Source organism: Aplysia californica, unplaced genomic scaffold, assembly GCF_000002075.1.
Source record: "Aplysia californica isolate F4 #8 unplaced genomic scaffold, AplCal3.0 scaffold00667, whole genome shotgun sequence".
In the NCBI taxonomy this organism is placed as follows: domain Eukaryota; kingdom Metazoa; phylum Mollusca; class Gastropoda; order Aplysiida; family Aplysiidae; genus Aplysia; species Aplysia californica.
Genome location: NW_004797937.1, coordinates 294,249 through 312,833, shown reverse-complemented (window position 1 = coordinate 312,833; position 18,585 = coordinate 294,249). Strand labels below are relative to the sequence as shown.

General features: G+C 40.0%; 1 protein-coding gene across 1 annotated transcript in view; it reads right to left on the bottom strand.

Annotated features, from left to right (window-relative positions):
* The window catches only part of LOC101860364 (adenylate cyclase type 3), a 19,491-nt gene extending 1,590 nt beyond the window's left edge, over nucleotides 1-17,901 (bottom strand). Inside the window, exons 1-3 of the mRNA XM_013087984.2 lie at nucleotides 17,205-17,901; nucleotides 7,046-7,262; nucleotides 3,174-3,427 (exon numbers count right to left, since the gene is read on the bottom strand). Coding sequence (XP_012943438.2) covers nucleotides 3,174-3,427; nucleotides 7,046-7,262; nucleotides 17,205-17,507 — 774 coding nt within the window. The 5' untranslated portion in view covers nucleotides 17,508-17,901. The remainder of the gene's footprint in view (nucleotides 1-3,173; nucleotides 3,428-7,045; nucleotides 7,263-17,204) is intronic.
* Nucleotides 17,902-18,585: the final 684 nt, after the last annotated feature.

Here is an 18,585-nt window from a genome sequence, read left to right as displayed (position 1 = left end):
AAAACAAAAAAAAAAAAAAACCACGTACTAAAGCATGTATTGGAAACATAATATTTCTGGAATATAAAAAGGAAAACGAGCTGAGAAAAGCATTAAATATTATGAAAGCGTTAAACCCAAAAGTAGAAAAACGTCTTTCTGGATAACAAATTGTATAAAGAAGGACAGCTCGTATTGAATGAATCAATGGTTAAGACCATTCACAAGCATTGCGCTCCATTCCCCCCTGTTTTTGCGAGTCTCATAACGGTCAGTGGGCTATTGATTTCGGCTTGACGAATGGCTCGTTGCACGCACTGACCTCATGATAATAGTGCAAATTTACCGGAGGTATGAAACTATTTGCAGAAACACGTTCTTCTGCACCGGTTCGATGGGCAAACAACAAAAAACAAGTTAAAACCAGCCTGTATATCGTCGTTGTCGCCAGCAATCTACGTAAGTCCAAAATCTGAGAATTTTCGATTTTTACACTTTTCCAAAGCTCTATTAAAGATGGACACGTGGGTGGTTGTCGGGTGCTCTGATGTGGTTTGCTTCTTCTTTCCTATCAAACACCTATCGTCCTTATCTCACCTCCTTCTTTTTTATGTTTGTTACTATCTTGTAACACCTCTAATCTTCTGGCGCTCATATGACCTTATGCAGTTGCGAGCGCCGTAAAACCTCTACTAAAACTAAAAACTAAAATATGGACACTTCAATATCACCGAATGCAATATAATTCTATGGTCAAGGCGTACACATTTTTCGCTTTCCACGATTCCTGTAGAGAACATAACATCAGAAACTTTTTTTTTTTGGACTCTGGTGTAAAGAGTATCCAAACGGGCTTAACCGTATCCGTACGTCGTGTTTTACTATCGTATTCATACGACGTGGGGAACTCTGTGCCACCACTTTCCAAAGAGGAATTTACTCGTTAATTCGATCCGTACACTTTCCTGAACAGTCTGTCAAAATGATTTTTTTGAGAAATACTGAAAGTTTCAAAGAGATCTTCCTACTAGAATTATTCTAAAATGTGAAGAATACAACCCTGGGGGTACAAAATAATCCCAGGGCGTGCGGAGAGGCGACGACCTACTCATGCGAAAAAAACACAAACACATTATATATGCTTCTGCTTCACTTATATTCCAAACTAGCATTATATATTAATGTTCCTAATTAGACTTTTGCGAGTTTGCAGAATGGCAATTCATTGAATGACCCTTGGACAAACGAATAGAATTAACTTGTAACAATATTTTTGGGGAAGGAGGACATTTGGTTTTTAAAAATTTAATGTAGAAAGGGGTCTGGTGTACTCTAAAGCAAAATTTTGAAGAATAAACAACGATTTTTACAGATGGCATTCATAAATACAATATGTAAACGTAAGCCCTAAGTGGTTTTACGTCCATCGACACAGATTCAACCGTTCACAAGACCCCGCCTGTTAGAGCTAAACCAGGTGGAAAACTTCGTGAAAAAGATATATATATATAACACGTTCTAGCAGAAAGACCTAGCTGCGAGAAACTCGAGGAAAACGGCAAAACTTCTCCCCATACGAAGGAAAGAAATTTGTAGAGGTTTTTTTTTTTTCTTCTTCATGTGACACAAGTCATGACGTCATTTTTTAACACATTGGGTACGGAAATCTGGGCCAGGATTGTATTAGTAGTATCGATGATAGTGGCATCAAGTATGCCCAAAGATAGTACATAACAAGATGGTCCACTCAGCCAAAAAAGTGTCCGCCGGAAGTCCGCTCTTTGCTTCAGATGGCGCTGCAGTCTGTTTTGAAGCTCTCTTTCATTTCTCCAGAAGAACAATAGGAATAACACCTCCTTGCGTGCGCAGATCGACTGCTGTTCATCAGGAAGAAAACAGTCGCCCTTTCCTCCGGAAGACGTTTTTTGTCAGAGTGACCATCTTTTAAAAAAAACGTTTTTCCGAAATATAAATTCTTATTTATTCACAAACGTGTTAGTTTCATTTTGGGTTTTTTTAACACAGGTAGGGTAACTCTGTTCGCAAAGGGTGCGCATTTGAGCAGAGAGCGCCACCGAATTTTGAGGACACTTGTTTAATTGGCTCAAAGAGACGAGTGGACCCTCTTGTTGTGTAGACTCTTTGGTATGCCTCACGCCAGTGATGACATGGGATGGATACATCACGTGATCATGTGTGTGTGTGTGTGTGTGTGTGTGTGTGTGTGTGTGTGTGTGTGTGTGTGCGCGCGTGTGTGTGTGTGTGTGTGTGTGTGTGTGTGTTTGTGTGTGTGCGTGCGTGTGAGCTAGCTACGCAGCGACAATGATAATTTGTTATGTTTGAGTATGCATTTTACGGCACTTGTAACACAGTTAGGTCATATTTGAAGTGCCAAAGAATAAAGGTGTTTCTAGAAAGTAACAAACATAAAATAGAAAAAGGAGGAGGGATTATGGCGATAGAGGCTTGATAGGAAAGAACGAGAAAACCACACCAGAGCACCTGTCAACCACCCACGACAAGTTTAAGAAACCATGAGCCACTGTAAGTGACGCAACAAACCTAGCTGAGCGGGTGGTTGGCTTGTGTTCTTGTGTTACTTTCTTCTTCTTTCCTACCAAACTTCAATCATCCTAACTTCTCTTTTTTGTGTTTGTTACTCTCTTTTAACCCCTTTACTCTTCGGCACTTATATGACCTATTGTGTTGCAAGTGCTGTAAAGTGCTTCATAATCATCATCTGATGCCTTGCCAACCGGCGTGGGCGATCATGGACCTCCACTTCCATCTGTCTTGCGTTGCAGCAATGGTGTCTGTTGTTCTTGCTGTTCCTAGCCATGTTGTCATGTTGTCCAGTACCTTTTCCCTCTGTCTGCCTCTGCCTCTCATTCCATCAAACTTGCCTGGTGTTACAATATTCTACAATGCTTGTTTCCGCATTGTGTGTCCAATGAAATTTGCCTGTCGCTTTCGTATATTCGTCATAAGCTGTCGTCTGTAATCTGCTTCAACCAAGACTTCTTCATTTGTTTTTCTAGTTGTCCACAGGACACGCAGCCTGCGTCTTATGAACCACAACTCTGTCACCTCAATAGTTCTTTCCAGCTGTCTATTGATTGTCCATGCTTCGCACCCGTATAATAGGATTGGCTCCATGTAACTTTGTAAAACGCTTACAAAAACTAACAACCTACCTGATTCTCCAGCTTAGTGGTGACGGGACCCTCATTGTACCAGAGCACGCCCACTACAACGCTGTGCAGAAAGCAGAGCAGCACTCCCACGGGCAGGCTAAGCCACGCCCCTAAGGGGAGGGCCCACTGTGTGAAGTAGATGAGAAGCAGCAACCAACCAATCCGATCGGGCGGCGTGTGGCGCGGGTAGGCGGTGCCCACATCGAAGTAAATTTGGAATGTCAGGATGAACCACATGAGAATTGCAAGGCTCTCTGTTGGAGAAAAGAAATAACAGTTGTTTATGAAGAACGTACCTTCTGTAATGACCAATAATAGATAGAGTCTAGCATTTGTATAGCGCAAATTCCAGTTCAACAGCAAGCTGTATACGCTTTACAATCGAAATTATTATCCCAGCAGACCTTAAAGCATTGTGGAACAATCTAAATTCCTTGTGGAGCATACAGTGCAAGTTGCCATTCTTTGACTCTAAAACACTAACATACTGACAAGATCTTTCGCTGTCATGTCTATATGGCTGGGTACACATCCACATCTGTGTGAAGTGAGCAAAATTCACATAAAGCGCCTTTCCCAAGGACACAACGCCAGACAGGTGGATGGAACCCCTAAGCCGGCAACCTCACGACAACGAGTCCAGTAGCCTAGCCACAAGACTACCAACATCACTGGTAACAATTAATCAAATTGTAATGTTGGCTTCATTAGGAAGCAGGAAAGACAACTGCAGCCACTGGACTCTATTGGGAAGAGGTGTCTTGGACAATTAGCACAACCCACAGGTGTAAATCTGTTCTAAGCCGGCTAACAAGTCTTTATAATACAACAACAGAAACAAAAGCGTCAACAACAACAACAACAGCAACAGCAACAACACCAACAACAACAACAACAACATAATTCCGGTAAACGGATAAAACGAGAAACTAGAGAGATTGTGAAAACAAATTAAGACAGTTAACTGGCTATGGTCGGAAAATTAATCCCGTTTCCTGTTGCAGATTCAACGCACGCAGCTATTAGAGTGATGTCGTATCTCTTTTTGAACCTGTTCAACTGTCCTGTGATGCATGGGAAGTCAAGTCCAAGTTCCTTTGCCATTTAGTCTACCTTGGTTTTTAGAATGTGACCAAAGAAAGGAAGAGACATGGAACGTATTTTTGTTTTAGTAGAGATTTCACGGCGCCAAGGGGTGGATGTCAACAGAGAAGTCTTTACAGGGAATCAAGCTTACTCTGCTCACCTCTCTAGCTTCAACAGCACAAAGTCTGCTTCGACTATCAAGGCACCCCGGAAATAGCGGGTCACAAAGGTGCGACAAACATACAAAAGAAGTAGAGGAAAAATGACGATAGGAAGGATTAGGAAAGAAAAAGCAGCAGTTCCCTGTTGCAGTTCAGGCACAGTTGTGAGCATGACATTGATGAATCAGTCCATTTACAATTACAATTCCACTGTGCATAAGAAAAAGTAAATGCCCCCCCCCCCCTTTCGGAATGGCCTAAAGGCACGTCAGTCAGTAGCACCGCCCCGGGGGTAGGAACGTGTTCGCTGGAACCATTGAAATAATAATCAGCTTGATGTTTGGAAGTAATTTGGCAAAGAGCGCTCACTTTCCGTTGGGCCAACTTCCAATGCTGGATTTTTCGATTATATTCTTTTCTGTGTAATGTTTTAGTTGAAACCTGGAAAGTGTTGTTACATTGGGGATATTAAAATATCTTACAAGTTTCTGTCTTAGAACAGAACGTCTTGTCAAACCCTGCTAAAATTTGACGCTATGTTTCTATTGTCTGACAATTAAGTTTCCTCTTTTTGTATACACAACAAAGAAGGAGGAGATATAAGGACGATAGATGTTTGATAGAAAAGAAGGAGCAAACCACACCAGCCAACCACGCATTTTCGTGATCTCTGTGTATGTGTTTTGCCTTCACACGTTTGTGACATGACTACCGCCTAGGTGGCCTTTGGGCGACTCTGATTATCCTCCTCATGGCACTATTTTTGACGTCATCACCCCGCCCTCTCCCACCCACCCCCACCTCCCCCCACCCCAATCTCCCACGCCCCCTGATCACCGTTGCAATATTGTACAAGGTATAATTATTATACCCCCCCCCCCCCCTCCCTCCGAAACATTTATTTTAATTAATTATTTTTTGTCTTTGCTTTTTGTCTTTTGTTTTTGGTTTTGTTCTGTTTCCAATATTTCTTAATTAACCTAAATGTTTCCTTCTCTCCCAGTTTAAAATATTCTGGCCACGCTTTTGGGTTGCGAATCTTTGGGGTGATCTACCCCCCCCCCCCCCCCCTCTTTTTTTCCTTCCACTGATCAACGTTGCAGTTTTATACAAGATAGACATAATAATATGATTATGCTTATTTCGTGCAATGCACTTGCCCAACGCCGACTTTTTGGGGTTTGTTCTTTTACTGTACTTTATTTTTTAAAAACCTTTTTCGTCCCTACCTGTTCTCTCCAATGCTCTGAATGCTGGCCCATTACAAAAGACGGCGAAAATAAAATAGAAGCAACAGAAATGTGGTTTCTAAGGAGACTGCTGTGAGGTTCTTGGAAGGAAAAGAAATCAAATGAGGTAGTACTTGAAGAAGCCAATGTGGGCTACTGACTGATAAAACCAATTAGGAAAAGACAATTTAATGCTGTTTCTGTGACACTTGGATAGACTTGAAGGCCTTGAACGTCTAGCTCTCGCTGGCAAAATTGAAGATAAATGAGGTCAGATGAGTGACGGGGAAGAATCAGGATAATGTAAGTATTTTGAGAGCATCAGAGGAAAGGAACGATCGGAGAATCATTTATTGCCGGTGTCTGTCGCAGATTTGGCTCGTGCTGATGGCCCATTTCTATCAGATGATGCTTTTGTGTGTAGTAAGTAATTAATTAAAACAAAACGTGCAAACATTATTCTTACAGTGTCCAAATCAGAGAATTAACAGCGTCAACAGTAGAAACAATTATAAAGAACCATGAGTGTGTTGGCGTTTGTTTTCTATTGTTGACGGATGTGTTTACATCATTGTCGTCATCACCCTTATTGTTGTTGTTGTTGCTGTTGTTTTTGTTGTTGTTGTTGTTGCTGTTGTTTTTGTTGTTGTTGTTGTTGCTGTTGTTTTTGTTGTTTTTGTTGTTGCTGTTGTTTTGTTGTTATTATTGTTGCTGCTGTTTTTGTTGTTGTTGTTGTTGTTGCTGCTGCTGTTGTTGTTGTTGTTGTTGTTGTTGTTGTGTTGTTGTTGTTGTTGCCGCTGCTGCTGTTGTTGTTGCTGTTGATATTGTTATTGCTGTGCTGCTGCTGCTGCTGCTGTTGTTGTTGTTGTTGTTGTTGCTGTTGTTGTTGTTGTTGTTGTTGCTGTTTTTGTCGCTGCTGTTGATGGTGGTGTTTTTGTTTTGTTTTGGTTTTGGGTTTTTTTTATCAAGGAGGGAAGTTGTAGGACTAGAGAATCCCCACTTACCTGAGACCTTGACCTTGACCATCAGTAATTTATTTAAAGAGGCAAAAGCCATCCATGTCCTGGTGCTGTTTTAGCCTCTCTTTCCTGTCTGTGAATAAGTATCCTTTTGTCCAATTTGGTCCCACTTCCATGCACCCTGTATCTTACATGAGACCCTGGCCTTGACCATCAATAAATCTTTCCTGAGACATTGGCTTTGACCATCAATAAATCTTTCCTGAGACCTTGGCTTTGACCATCAATAAATCTTTCCTGAGATCTTGGCTTTGACCATCAATAAATCTTACCTCAGACCCTGGTCTTGACCACCAATAAATCTTACCTGAGACCCTGACCTTGACCATCAATAAATCTTACCTGAGACCTTGATTTTGACCACAAATAAATCTTACCTGAGACCCTGGCCTTGAGAGGCGAGTAGAGAACCAGCAGGGACGTGGAGGTGACCACAAAAGCGGCTGCGGCTATCGTCACAATCCTGTCCAGCCGGCTTTCCTGGACGTAAGGAGCGAGGTCAAGGGTCACACAGGTGATGGCGTGCGCCAGACAGATGACCACCAGCACAGGGAGCGCGCCCAGCCTCTGTCGTCTTAAGTAAGCTTTGTACACCTGGGGCGATATATATAGCAATGGGCATTTGGTCATTTAATTTTTAACCGATGTAGACGTCTAAGTGTTTTATGCCACTAGTGCAACTCTTTCCCCTGAAAAATTGACACAATAGACCGTTTGTAAGTTGCTTTTTTTTCGTTTTGTTTTAGTTTAGTCTAGAGTAAAGGCACTATTTGAGGTCCGCCGAATTATGCGGCCACTTTCCTAGCAGCCACTTTCTTTATAAAGTAAATAATCCATGTCTTGTTTCATTTTCCAAACGGAAACCAAGCTTCCGTGATGCACTGGCATGAATCCCATGTTCACAACAAAGATAGATGGTCTTGATAGGCAACAAAGTTTAAGAGTGGCAGTGGAGTGAAGAATTTGGTCGATCAAAATATCCCCAAGTGAACATTTGACTGGTCACTTGTCCATTGTCATTACAAAGCTTTGTTATCATATGTTTTATTCGATTATAGGTTCATGTGTTGAAGTAATGAATAAATATAATGTGTAAATGTCTTAACATAAAAAAACAACCAATATGAATCAGGGAGGGGCTGGCCGCATAGATATTCCCTTATCAATTTTTTAAAAAGGGACTTCTTGCGATCGGCGACGCCCACAAAAAGGTCCACTCCATTGGAGATGGGGCATTGTTGTGATCAGTTGCTACATACATGGATCCGGAAAGCCTGGTTTATAGCTGTTGACTTCAATGCGATCGATCAATCAAGACTGACTCCATCAGATTCGGTGCAGTCTGAAGAAACTGCCCTGTCACTTGCACCTCTTGACAGGGTGGCCGCCAGGCCCTGGGATTTTGAAAAAAAAATCCCCGAGATCCGGGAATGCACCGGGAATTTGAGGAAATCTGGAAATTGCCCAGGGAAAATACATAAAGTTCTCGAATATTTGAAAACCAAATCCGATAGGGTCAGTAAGTTCATTTTTGCCGGTTGCGATTGAGATATTCGTTCGGGTTTTTCCGGTCTGATAACGTACCACTTGTGACATGCGACTGTAGCGAGAGAAGTTACTCACCCAAACTAAAATAATTCAGGCGGTGTCAACAACTAAAACAGCAGCTGATATCTCATGCGTGAGATATTACTTTTTATACTTCAGGTGTGGGATGCGTGGATCTTTTTCACCGGAATTGCAATACAAAAACAACTCCAAGTATGGTAAAAAGATAGTTTATGTGCTTCAATATTCCTTTCCTTTAACATCGATTGAGTAAATAATGCACAGTATTACTATCATCAGGAAACATTGGTATCACAGCGCGGTGAAATCAGGCGCTCGTCATTTTGGGGGGTATTTGGAGCTATTGGTTTAATCTTAAAGGTTGTTCATTTGCCTTGCATTTGATGAGAAAATTATCCATTTATCTTGAATAGAAGTCGAGATATTTGAGGTGGAAGGAGGTGGAGTCACCTTATTTCATTTTCAGAAGCAAAATTAGCGATAAATGGCGGTCAAAGTTTGGCGATTTCCATAGCTCAAGAGTCCTTGGAAACTGCAAATTTATATGTTTCATGTCTTTAATCAACGGGGTTTTTTTTTCATACAATCCACACTTGAGAATGTTATTGAATGGGCATACAAGGCGTTGAGCCAAAAAACAAAAATTCGAAAAGAAATTTCAAACTGGCCGAAAAATACCGATTTCTTAGATTTCATTATTTGACACGAGCGTCTGATTAAACCACGAAGCCTCACTTATAGTTTACTCATTCCTGGTGTAAAAACATCCATCTTGCCATCAAATCATCGCATTCTTTGATCTTCTGCCTCCGGCATTTGATCATCCTTGCTACACATTTTTGGTTTTGGACAACATGTATTTGCTGTATTTATAATTTAGATTCCTCTCTATCATTCTTCCGTTTTCCTTTGGCTTCATTACATGTTTTAAAAATTGCCTATCAAAAGCTCTGTATCCTTTTGTTCGTCTTCTTACTTTGATGACTTCTCTTTTCTGTTAGTTCTGAGTTAATGTCCTGCGTCATCCATTTTTATTTTCTTATTTAGATATTGTGAGGGGGTAAGGGATATTTATGATTGATGTGTGTTCTCTCTGCCTCTCTGTTTCTCTCTCTCTCTCTCTCTCTCTCTCTCTCTCTCTCTCTCTATCTATCTATCTATCTATCTTTCATATTTTCTCTCTCTTTTATCTCTCATAATATCAATCCCTCTCTCTTTTTTAGGTTTCTCCTTTTTCCACTGTATTCTACGCATTAGAGAGTGAAACAGAAAAAAAGAAGAAACAAACGACAAATAGACGAAAGTCAATAAATTCATGGACGATGTTCAAGCACTTTAGATTTGTGGGAAGGCGGTTGTTTAAATGTAGGTGTTTTACATACCCTTTGATAAACTTCGCAACTTTATTAGGTTGCCTGCAACACTACCTGTCAGTCAACTCAGGCTGAGAGGGAGACAATAATATACTTGCAGAAAAACCAAGACACTAGATTTTTTAAAGTCTCTCCCACTCGGGAATCAAGCTGGGGTCTTCCGCGTGCGACGGCGAAGGGCCTTAATAATCGCTATACCACACACACCGATAACATACTAGACTACAAAAGTTAATTTTCCAAAGATTTCTGGTTCGGGGCTCAAACATCAATATGTACATGTATTTGGGGGCGCTAAACACGAAATTGACAGTGGACTGTGATGTTTAGGTCTAGTATTTCAAGATATGCAGGTTTTCATACTTAACAATTATTTTTTTTTAATAGGAAAAAGGGGATCGCCTCATACTTATTCGACTCGTTGTTTCTTGATTTACCTCTTGTATTCAAAGCCTGTTACACTCTTGATTTGCTAACATATTGTTATCATTCCGTTTGCCCTGGTGTCACTTTCCATAGCTGCAATATCTCCTGTTCATCACCCACCCCACAACATTTATTTAATCGTTCAAATCGTATGCGTGGAAAGGAACATGAGAGAGATGATGCTCACTTGGAACGAGTTTGGAAGGATGGCCCAGGACAGAGATAAATGGAAGGAGCTTGTATGTGGTCTATACCCTGTCAGGGGTGAAAGGCATTGATGATGATGATGAGAAGATGACACATCTTATACGTGCAACCATGTTGTCCTTTGTTGAAAAAAAAAAGCTGAAAATCATTTTCCCGATTTTTGAATGTGCTGATTTGATTGGGTAGATGTTTTACGGCATTATCGACACAATTTTGGTCATTTAAGCGCCAACAGGTTTCACCGCTACAAAATCAGACCTGTTTTTAGTAAGAGTCTTTCGGAGCTCGCAACCGCACACGATCACACTATTTTCATTATGCTAAAAAGACGAACAAACATTTATTTTTTTTAAAAATTATATATGGAAAAGGCTTATTTACATTTGTATATACAATATTAATTTCAGTGTATGTATATATACACCGAGAACGATAACTATTTATTTTCATGTTCTATTAAATAGTCCAACTTCTTTTATATAACTTAAAATTTGTCTAGGGTCTACGATGTCAAAAAGGGTCTAAATATCTTTACATTTAAAATATTTCTTACGAACATAATTAAATTCGACACATTCCGTTAGGATGTGCCGAACTGTGAAATTTGTGTGGCACGCCACGCAAAAAGGAGCTTCCTCTCCTTCAAGCAAATGTTTGTACGTGACGTGCGTGTGTCCTATCTTTAGTCTGGTAAAAATTACTTTTTCTCTTCGTAGGAGAGATAGTGGTTTCCTGGGCGTAAGTTTCGGTTGAATGTAATGGAGTTTGTTGTGTATTTGTTGATTCCAAATTTGGGACCAGGAGGATGTGATGTGTTCTTTTACTTTCGGTTTCATGTCAGAGAAAGGGATTTTACTATTTTTATTTTCAGGCAGTTTTAGAGATTCTTTGGCAAATTGGTCAACGGCTTCGTTGCCATCAATGCCAACATGGCTTGGAAGCCAAGCTATTGTAATAGTTTTCCAGACTGATGTAGAAAATGCAGTTGAATTATAAGTTTTAAAATTCTGTTGTCGGAGGTGTCAGAGCACTCTAAAGATTTCAGACAAGAGAGAGAGTCTGAGAGGATTAGTCAAGTAGACTTGGTTGATTGATCTATAATATTTAGGGCCATTTCAAGAGCTGTAGCCTCAGCAGTGTAGACTGACGTTTCTGGGTGGACTTTCCTTAAGCTTAAGCTGTGTGGCGATGCAAGGGCAGCAGGTCCTACTGAGGAGTCATTTTTGGATCCGTCTGTAAAGAGATTCTCTGCTTCAGGGTATCTATTTATTAACTGTTTGTATGAGTTTAAGTATATAGTTTGTCTGTAGACTTTTTGTTGTGTTTTTCAAGACTAGTATCTATGTTTGGTTTGGTTAAATGCCATGGAGGTATGCTGAACATGGCAAAGGGCTATATTATGTCTTCAGAAAAATCAATGTCTTTGAGATCGTTTGGATTCTTATTCCGAAAGGGCTTACTTTATTTCCTAAGGAGGATAGAGTTTTTAGATCTTCGGGAAGGCCAAAGACACATTTGTGGGCTGGGTTTTGGGGTACTGAGCTAAGTTTCAAAGCGTACTGCAAAGAGAGTTTTTTTCCTTATAAGTTCTAAAGATGGTTCATGCGCTTCTGCCTGTAAACTTTCTACAGGTGAAGTACGGAAAGTGTCTAGGGTAAGGTGCTCCCTCTTGGACCGTCAGCAAACAAAATTCCGCTGCCGAAGCCTTAAACCCAATAAATTAGCTTTGCGTGAAGGCAACCCAAGGTCTCTGAGAAGGTCGTTCAGTCCACTTTGCTTGATTATAATATTATAGAGTATTCTTGCCAGAAAATTCAGATGAAAATCAGGTTCTAATTGCTGAAGCTTCATTGTATTCCTCACGGGTATCCTCTCCCATCTTTTAAAATTTAGTAACTGTCTCTGTCCCGACAAGAATGAGTAAATCTTGGCTTTGTGGTACTTGGCGTCAAGAGATGGAATATCATTATAACCAACTGTGCTCTTCCTATTTCCTCAAGTCTATGTCTGTCCGGTTGCACAATATAGAAATAGCAGTTATCTCAATGATTACTTGGTTCAGGATAAACCACTGGCACTGCATAGGTCAGTGATTTTTTTTCTTTGCAACTACTAGCAAAAGTATGTGGCACAGGTATTGCAGCCTACGTGAAGAGAACAACTTCTATCTCGGTCACCAACTTCGAGTTTGAAATAAGGTGATAGGCCTTCTAAAGTTTGATATTGTTCTCCTTTGAGCATTATACTAATATGTCCTGCCTTGTTGTGCGTATGCGTGAGTGCACCTAAGCTTTGTAACATCTACTGCCATTGTAAACGACCAAAACAAATTTATCTCTGCGAGATGAATACAAATTGTCATTGTCAAAGTAAGTTATTTCGCCGCAAATGCAGCAAAATGTTTAGGATCGGTTACACAATGGTGAGGCACTCTGACTATTGACTTAGAATAAAATTAGCTGTTTCTAGTTTTGAAAAACTCTGTTTGCTGAGTGAAAACTAAATGGCCACAAAAAAGTCATAGCACAAAATGTTGTATTACACTATTTAGAAACTGATGCCACAGTCCTACAATTGCATCTTATACTTTAAAAAAATGACAGATCTCCAATGCCCTTTGGTTCGTTTTTTTTTTTTTACTGTAATATCTGAAAATGGAAAACGACTTCAAGCTAGATCTTAAAAGAACTGTGCCTAAGCATAAAAAATTCATCAACTCCAAATTAGTAGAATGAAGCTGGTTTTAATAAACAGGAAACAAATTCCTTGTCGACTAGTTATGCGCAAACGTACTCCTTGAAAATGTTTCCAGAAATCATTTCCTGTCCACAAATACAGCAGACTGGAAGATTAATGGCTAGTCTAGTAAGCCAACCAGAAAGGTGTCATCGTCCTGGAAGTCAAAGGATTCTGTGTGAGATAGCAGAAGTACGCCAGCACCAGAAGCCACTCACTCTTCGTAACGTTCTCAGTTTCACCAGTCAGGGGTTTCTTAATTGATATTATTGACTGGCAGACCACTGTCATCTCTTCTTCCAAGTTTTCTTATATCGTTTCACGCATTCCTTTGCGGTAATTAGGTTTTGTTTGTGCATAATTTGTTTGTTTGTTGGTTGGTTCATTTGTTTCGCTTGTTTTTAAAGAGGTGTAATACGGTGAATTCATGTAATTGTAACGTAATGTAGACGGTTTATGCCTCACCATCGCAACCTAGATCATTTGAGGCGAGCTTCAACCGTGCATATCAGGGCCAACCCCGGACTGAGAGGGCTACAACTTCCAAGCACAGTGAACGACATGCACACTCGATAAAAATTCTCCCGCATGGGAATCGAGCTTGGATCTTTTGTGTACAACATCGGAGTGCCTCACCACTCAACCCCGAGGCCAGTGTAAACTTTTATGAATCATCAAAGGTTAAGAACAAGAAACCATTTGTTGCTATAGATTTGTGTCCTAATATCCTTAACCGTGCACTCTGATGCAATTCCTGTTCACAACAGAGCGTACCAATTCACTTAACCTGGAGCCAAAATGAAGGACAATGCTGAAACGTGCCGTGCGCACTCGACTCTAGTGAAACAGATGTTTTAGCCTTTCATTTTGGTGCTCATTGTGTGCACGCTTCGCAGCGATACATAGAGAGAACAGACAGCGGCATCCAAGACAGTGCACGATCTAGGATATTATCTCAAGTCTATGGAACGACCACAGGTTCAAACGCTCACAGTTAAGTCACTTAAATCTGAAACGTAACAGAGCCTGATAAACAAAAAGATAAAAGAACTTTGCTGGATTCAGTATGTCTTGCCAGCTGTTCAGATGTAAAAATATCACAACTTGCATTTTAAAAATCTTTGGTATATGTCCAATGTACTTAGAATGTCGCTATCTCAGGATTACAAAATTCTGTCTGACATTTTTGGCCGTTTTCGAGTTACTAAGACCATGAGGTCAGAAAACAAATGTGAGGCAGCGTGGTGGAATCAGGCTCTCGCCAAAATAATATCAAAGTGAAGAAACTTGCTTTTTTCTGTTGGTTTCTGAATTATTATCAAATTTTTGTTTTTTGGCTCAACACCTTTCATGCCCATTAAAGAATTCATTTCAGTGTGGATTTTTCTGGAAAAACGTTGATTAAAGGCACAAAAAAGTAAATTTTCAGTTACCATGGAGTCTTAAGCTAAGGAAATAACTAATCTTTGGTTGACATTTTCTCGCTAATTTTACCTCTGAAAACAGGTGACCCCCCTCCTCCTTCATTCGCAAATATCTCGACTTGTATTCAAGATCAATGGATATTTTTTTCATCCAAATAAACACAAGTGAACAAGCTTTACGATGAGACCAAAACCCCTACATGCCCAAAAATTGACGACAGCCTGATTCCACCACGCTGCCTCACAAATGTTCTATGTGCTCTTTCAAAATGGTAAGACTGTTTGTAATTGATACCAATATATTCCAAGAATTGCATTCGAAAAAGCTTAACCATGTTGGGAAACTGACAACTGTTCACCTCAAAACTCTAAAATCTAGTAGGTAATGAGCAGAAAGAATTTGTTAAATCTAGGGTACGCGATATGAGGTCGTTTGGATGTGATTAAGATTTACTGTTTTGTTGGGGGCTTTTTCTCACCTTTGAAGTTTTAAATGTTGAAAAAAAAAGCCACGCAAAAAGAGACAGGATATGAGTACACGAGTTACAAGAACTAAACATACATTTGTTTTTTATCTGCTAAAAATATATATATTCTGGACTTAATAAATTTAAACAGATTGCGACGATATACTGCCAATTTGTCTACCGTGCTGGTCAGGGCAACTTCGGGAACATTTGTTGTTCTAGAAAACAAACTTGGAAGCAATGCCCAAGATCGCTTTCAGATTATATTATATTAGGCTCCAACAAGTGTACAGTGAGGCATGTAAGCATTTCGTAACCCATTGTCTAATAAGATTTTAGGGAAATTAACAGAAAACATTATTACAGTTTTGTTTCGTTTTGGGTTTGAGAAAAGGTGGGAATCAAAATCAACTCATTCTCTCTCTCTCTCTCTCTCATTCTCTCTCTCTCTCTCTCTCTCTCTCTCATTCTCTCTCTCTCTCTCTCTCTCTCTCTCTCTCTCTCTCTCTCTCTCTCTCTCTCTCTCTCTCTCTCTCTCTCTCTCTCCTGTCTCTCAATAAATGAATGAAATAAAATAAAACAAAATAAAATAAAATAAATTAAAAAATAAATAATATAATATAAAATACGTTGCATTCTCAAAAAATATATAAGATAACTGAAAAAGCATGTGATGTCGTGACTTTTTTTTATAATAGAGGATTTTTGATTGACTTTTTAAAATTTTAAAATTGCTCATTTTCCTACAATGGCCGCCATTACCATGGCAACCGCTAGATTCATCCACAAAATAGATGATTGCAAATAGCTTTTTTGAGAAAAAAAAATTAGTCCTTTACTTCCCCAACTCGAAGTCGGGTACCCATTACAGGTGGGTGGGCAGGAAGGGGAGAAAAAAAATCCGTGGCCGAACCTAGGCTCGAACCTGGACTTTCTGTTTTGGAGACAAGCTCACTAACCACTCCGCCACCACGCCACTGTAAGCTACAGGCTTTAAAAATACTGCAATAGTGCTTTGCGGTCGTGTTGCCACCGTGAACGACAACAAAGTGGGAATCCTTCAATAGCTGTTACTAGATCTATAAATATTGGCCAATGGCGTACATCTGTCGTTCTCAAGTTATTCGCACGTTAACCGAGATATTGGCCAAAATATTTGTGGTGGTAAATTCTGGTCGATTTGGAGTTATACATATCAGGGAATTCAAGCATTTTAGAAAATAATTCAAGAGCTGTTTGTAAAATCTTTGCTCACCTTGTAGATCTAGATCTAGAAGCAGATACTTTTGATGAAGCTGGATAATGAAGGTAAGGGGGGGCTCTTCTGGATGATGATGTTTCTGTTCTTCTCAAGATCTATATCCACAAAACGCCCGAATGGCCATTGCTCTACTACCACCCGACCGACTCGGTCCCTTGTTGATCACACCAGTGAGTGAACGTATCAGTCAATTTTCTCGTGAATTTGTTCAGGTCCGTGCTGGGTCAGATTTTCGCCAGTAGCCTACAGACTTGCCGGTGTTAACTTATTCTTTTCCACCACACTGTTTTTTTTATATTTTCTTTAATTTAAAAAACAACAACAACAAAAGAAACAACCACAACCACTTTAAAATATCTTTTCACAATGTATTTTCCATTTGCATTAAGATATTAAAAAGTAATAGTGTAAGTTTGAACGACAGAGAGAGATAGAGAGAGAGAAAGAGATAGAGAGAGAGCGAGAGAGAGTTAGAGAGAGAGAGAGAGAGAGAGAGAAAGAGAGAGAGAGAGGGGGGGGGGGGGGGGGAATTTAGGTTTTTTTATCTGTTCTTGATTTTCCACATTTCGTTACTTTAAAATGCAATATCTGACTTTCTAGACAATGTAATTAAAACATTTTAAGTGCATAATAATCAGCAAAACCCCAGCTTTTAGAAAAGTACAAAAACCTCAAAATGGCCCAGAGGCGACATATTCCTGATTTCCTCAGACCGGCTCACTGTTTGCTCAGGTCGTTGTCTTGAAACGGTGGAGAGAGAGTGGCGTCGGTAGCCCAGTGGTTAGGCTACCGGACTCGTAATCGGGAGATTGCGGGTTCGGGGGTTCGAGCCTCAGCTCGGTCCAACGTTGTGTCCTTTGGAAAGGCACTTTACACGAACTTCCCACTTGGCTCGGTCCTATCGGAGACGGACGTTAAACTAGGAGTTCCCCCACTTAAATAACCTAACAGTGTTGATAGGGGCGTTAAACCCATACCATTTCACCATTTTCTTTTTGGAAACAGTCGTGGTTGAAGCAGGTTCGACTGTAATGTGAGAGATAAAGAGGAAAAAATAAATGTTCTTGACTCACCCTCTCCTCATCCTGGTCAAAATTGATAAACAGCGACTGCGGGTGCTGGGAACTGATCCGAGGAGCGACAAGGACAGGTATTTTGCCCAAGCTGTGAACACTATGGGACAAGGCGAGGGTGGAGTTGTTCCCCTTGTTCTCAGCGTCATAATCGTTGTCCTTTACGTGGTTTCCGTGAACAGAGTTACCACCCTTGCCAGAGTGGGCGTTGTCCGGATGTGAGCCACCATTAACGACCGTGACCTTATCTGTGAGCGCTGTCTCTGGGAGTTGGTAGACTTCGGTCAAGGACGTTTCTTCCATGACTAGAATCAAAAGGTTCTCAGCATAACAGAGACGTACGGTTGGAACGCTGTGGTTGATCAATGTCTATTCACGCACGAATCTTCCATAACTGCATCCTTCTATTTTTTTCGGGGGTCACGTAATCGCAAACTCTTCTCCATAGTTGAAGCCAGAAACACAACCTTTCTTTTTCACCATGTTTAAAACTGCATAGTGGATAATCCTTAACAGCCAATGCTTTCAAGGAATGTCAGAAAATCAGGTTATTTCCGGAGAAGTGTGATTTATTGAGACAGAATGCTTGTGTATGATCTAGTTTTATTCTTTTTAATGTTGCTTTCAACTGAAAGGTCATCTTTTTGTTTTAAACCAATGTGCGCAAACTTGCTTTGTGCAGAATACACTACTTGTACAGTACGTAACACGACAAATTCCTTCGTTATTTCTGTTGTTCTTTCCTGTATATTAAACAATTTTCTAAATCAATCTGTTCTGTCCTTTGCTCATATTAAAAAAACTTCAAATTTGTTCTAGTTAAAGCGCTCCGAGTTTATACTCGTATGGAATAGAGTACTACATAAATGCAATTTTTATTGTTATTATCATTATTATTATTATTATTATTATTATTAATAATAATCACATTTCTGTAACTGTTGCTTATGTACTTTTGAAATTGGGATCTGTCATTTTCATTTACCGCAGCACGAACAATGCCATGTTCTGCGGAGCTTGAAGACAAACAGCTTAGAGACTCACAGCTTGAAGACTAACAGCTTAGAGACTCACAGCTTGAAGACTAACAGCTAAGAGACTCACAGCTTGAAGACTAACAGCTTGAAGACTAAAAGCTTGAAGACTAACAACTTGGAGACTCACAACTTTAAGACTCACAGCTTGAAGACTAACAGTCTGGCGACTCACAGCTTGAAGACTCACGTGCAGATTCTGAACAACGTCACCTTTGTCAACGAACGGACCATGCACCTGCAAAGCCAGAGAGCAACATTAGTTTTAACATTTAATAAGGAAGAAACAGAGAGAATATTATATAATAAGGTTTCAATTATTCTTGTGGTAAGGTTTGGTTTTCAAT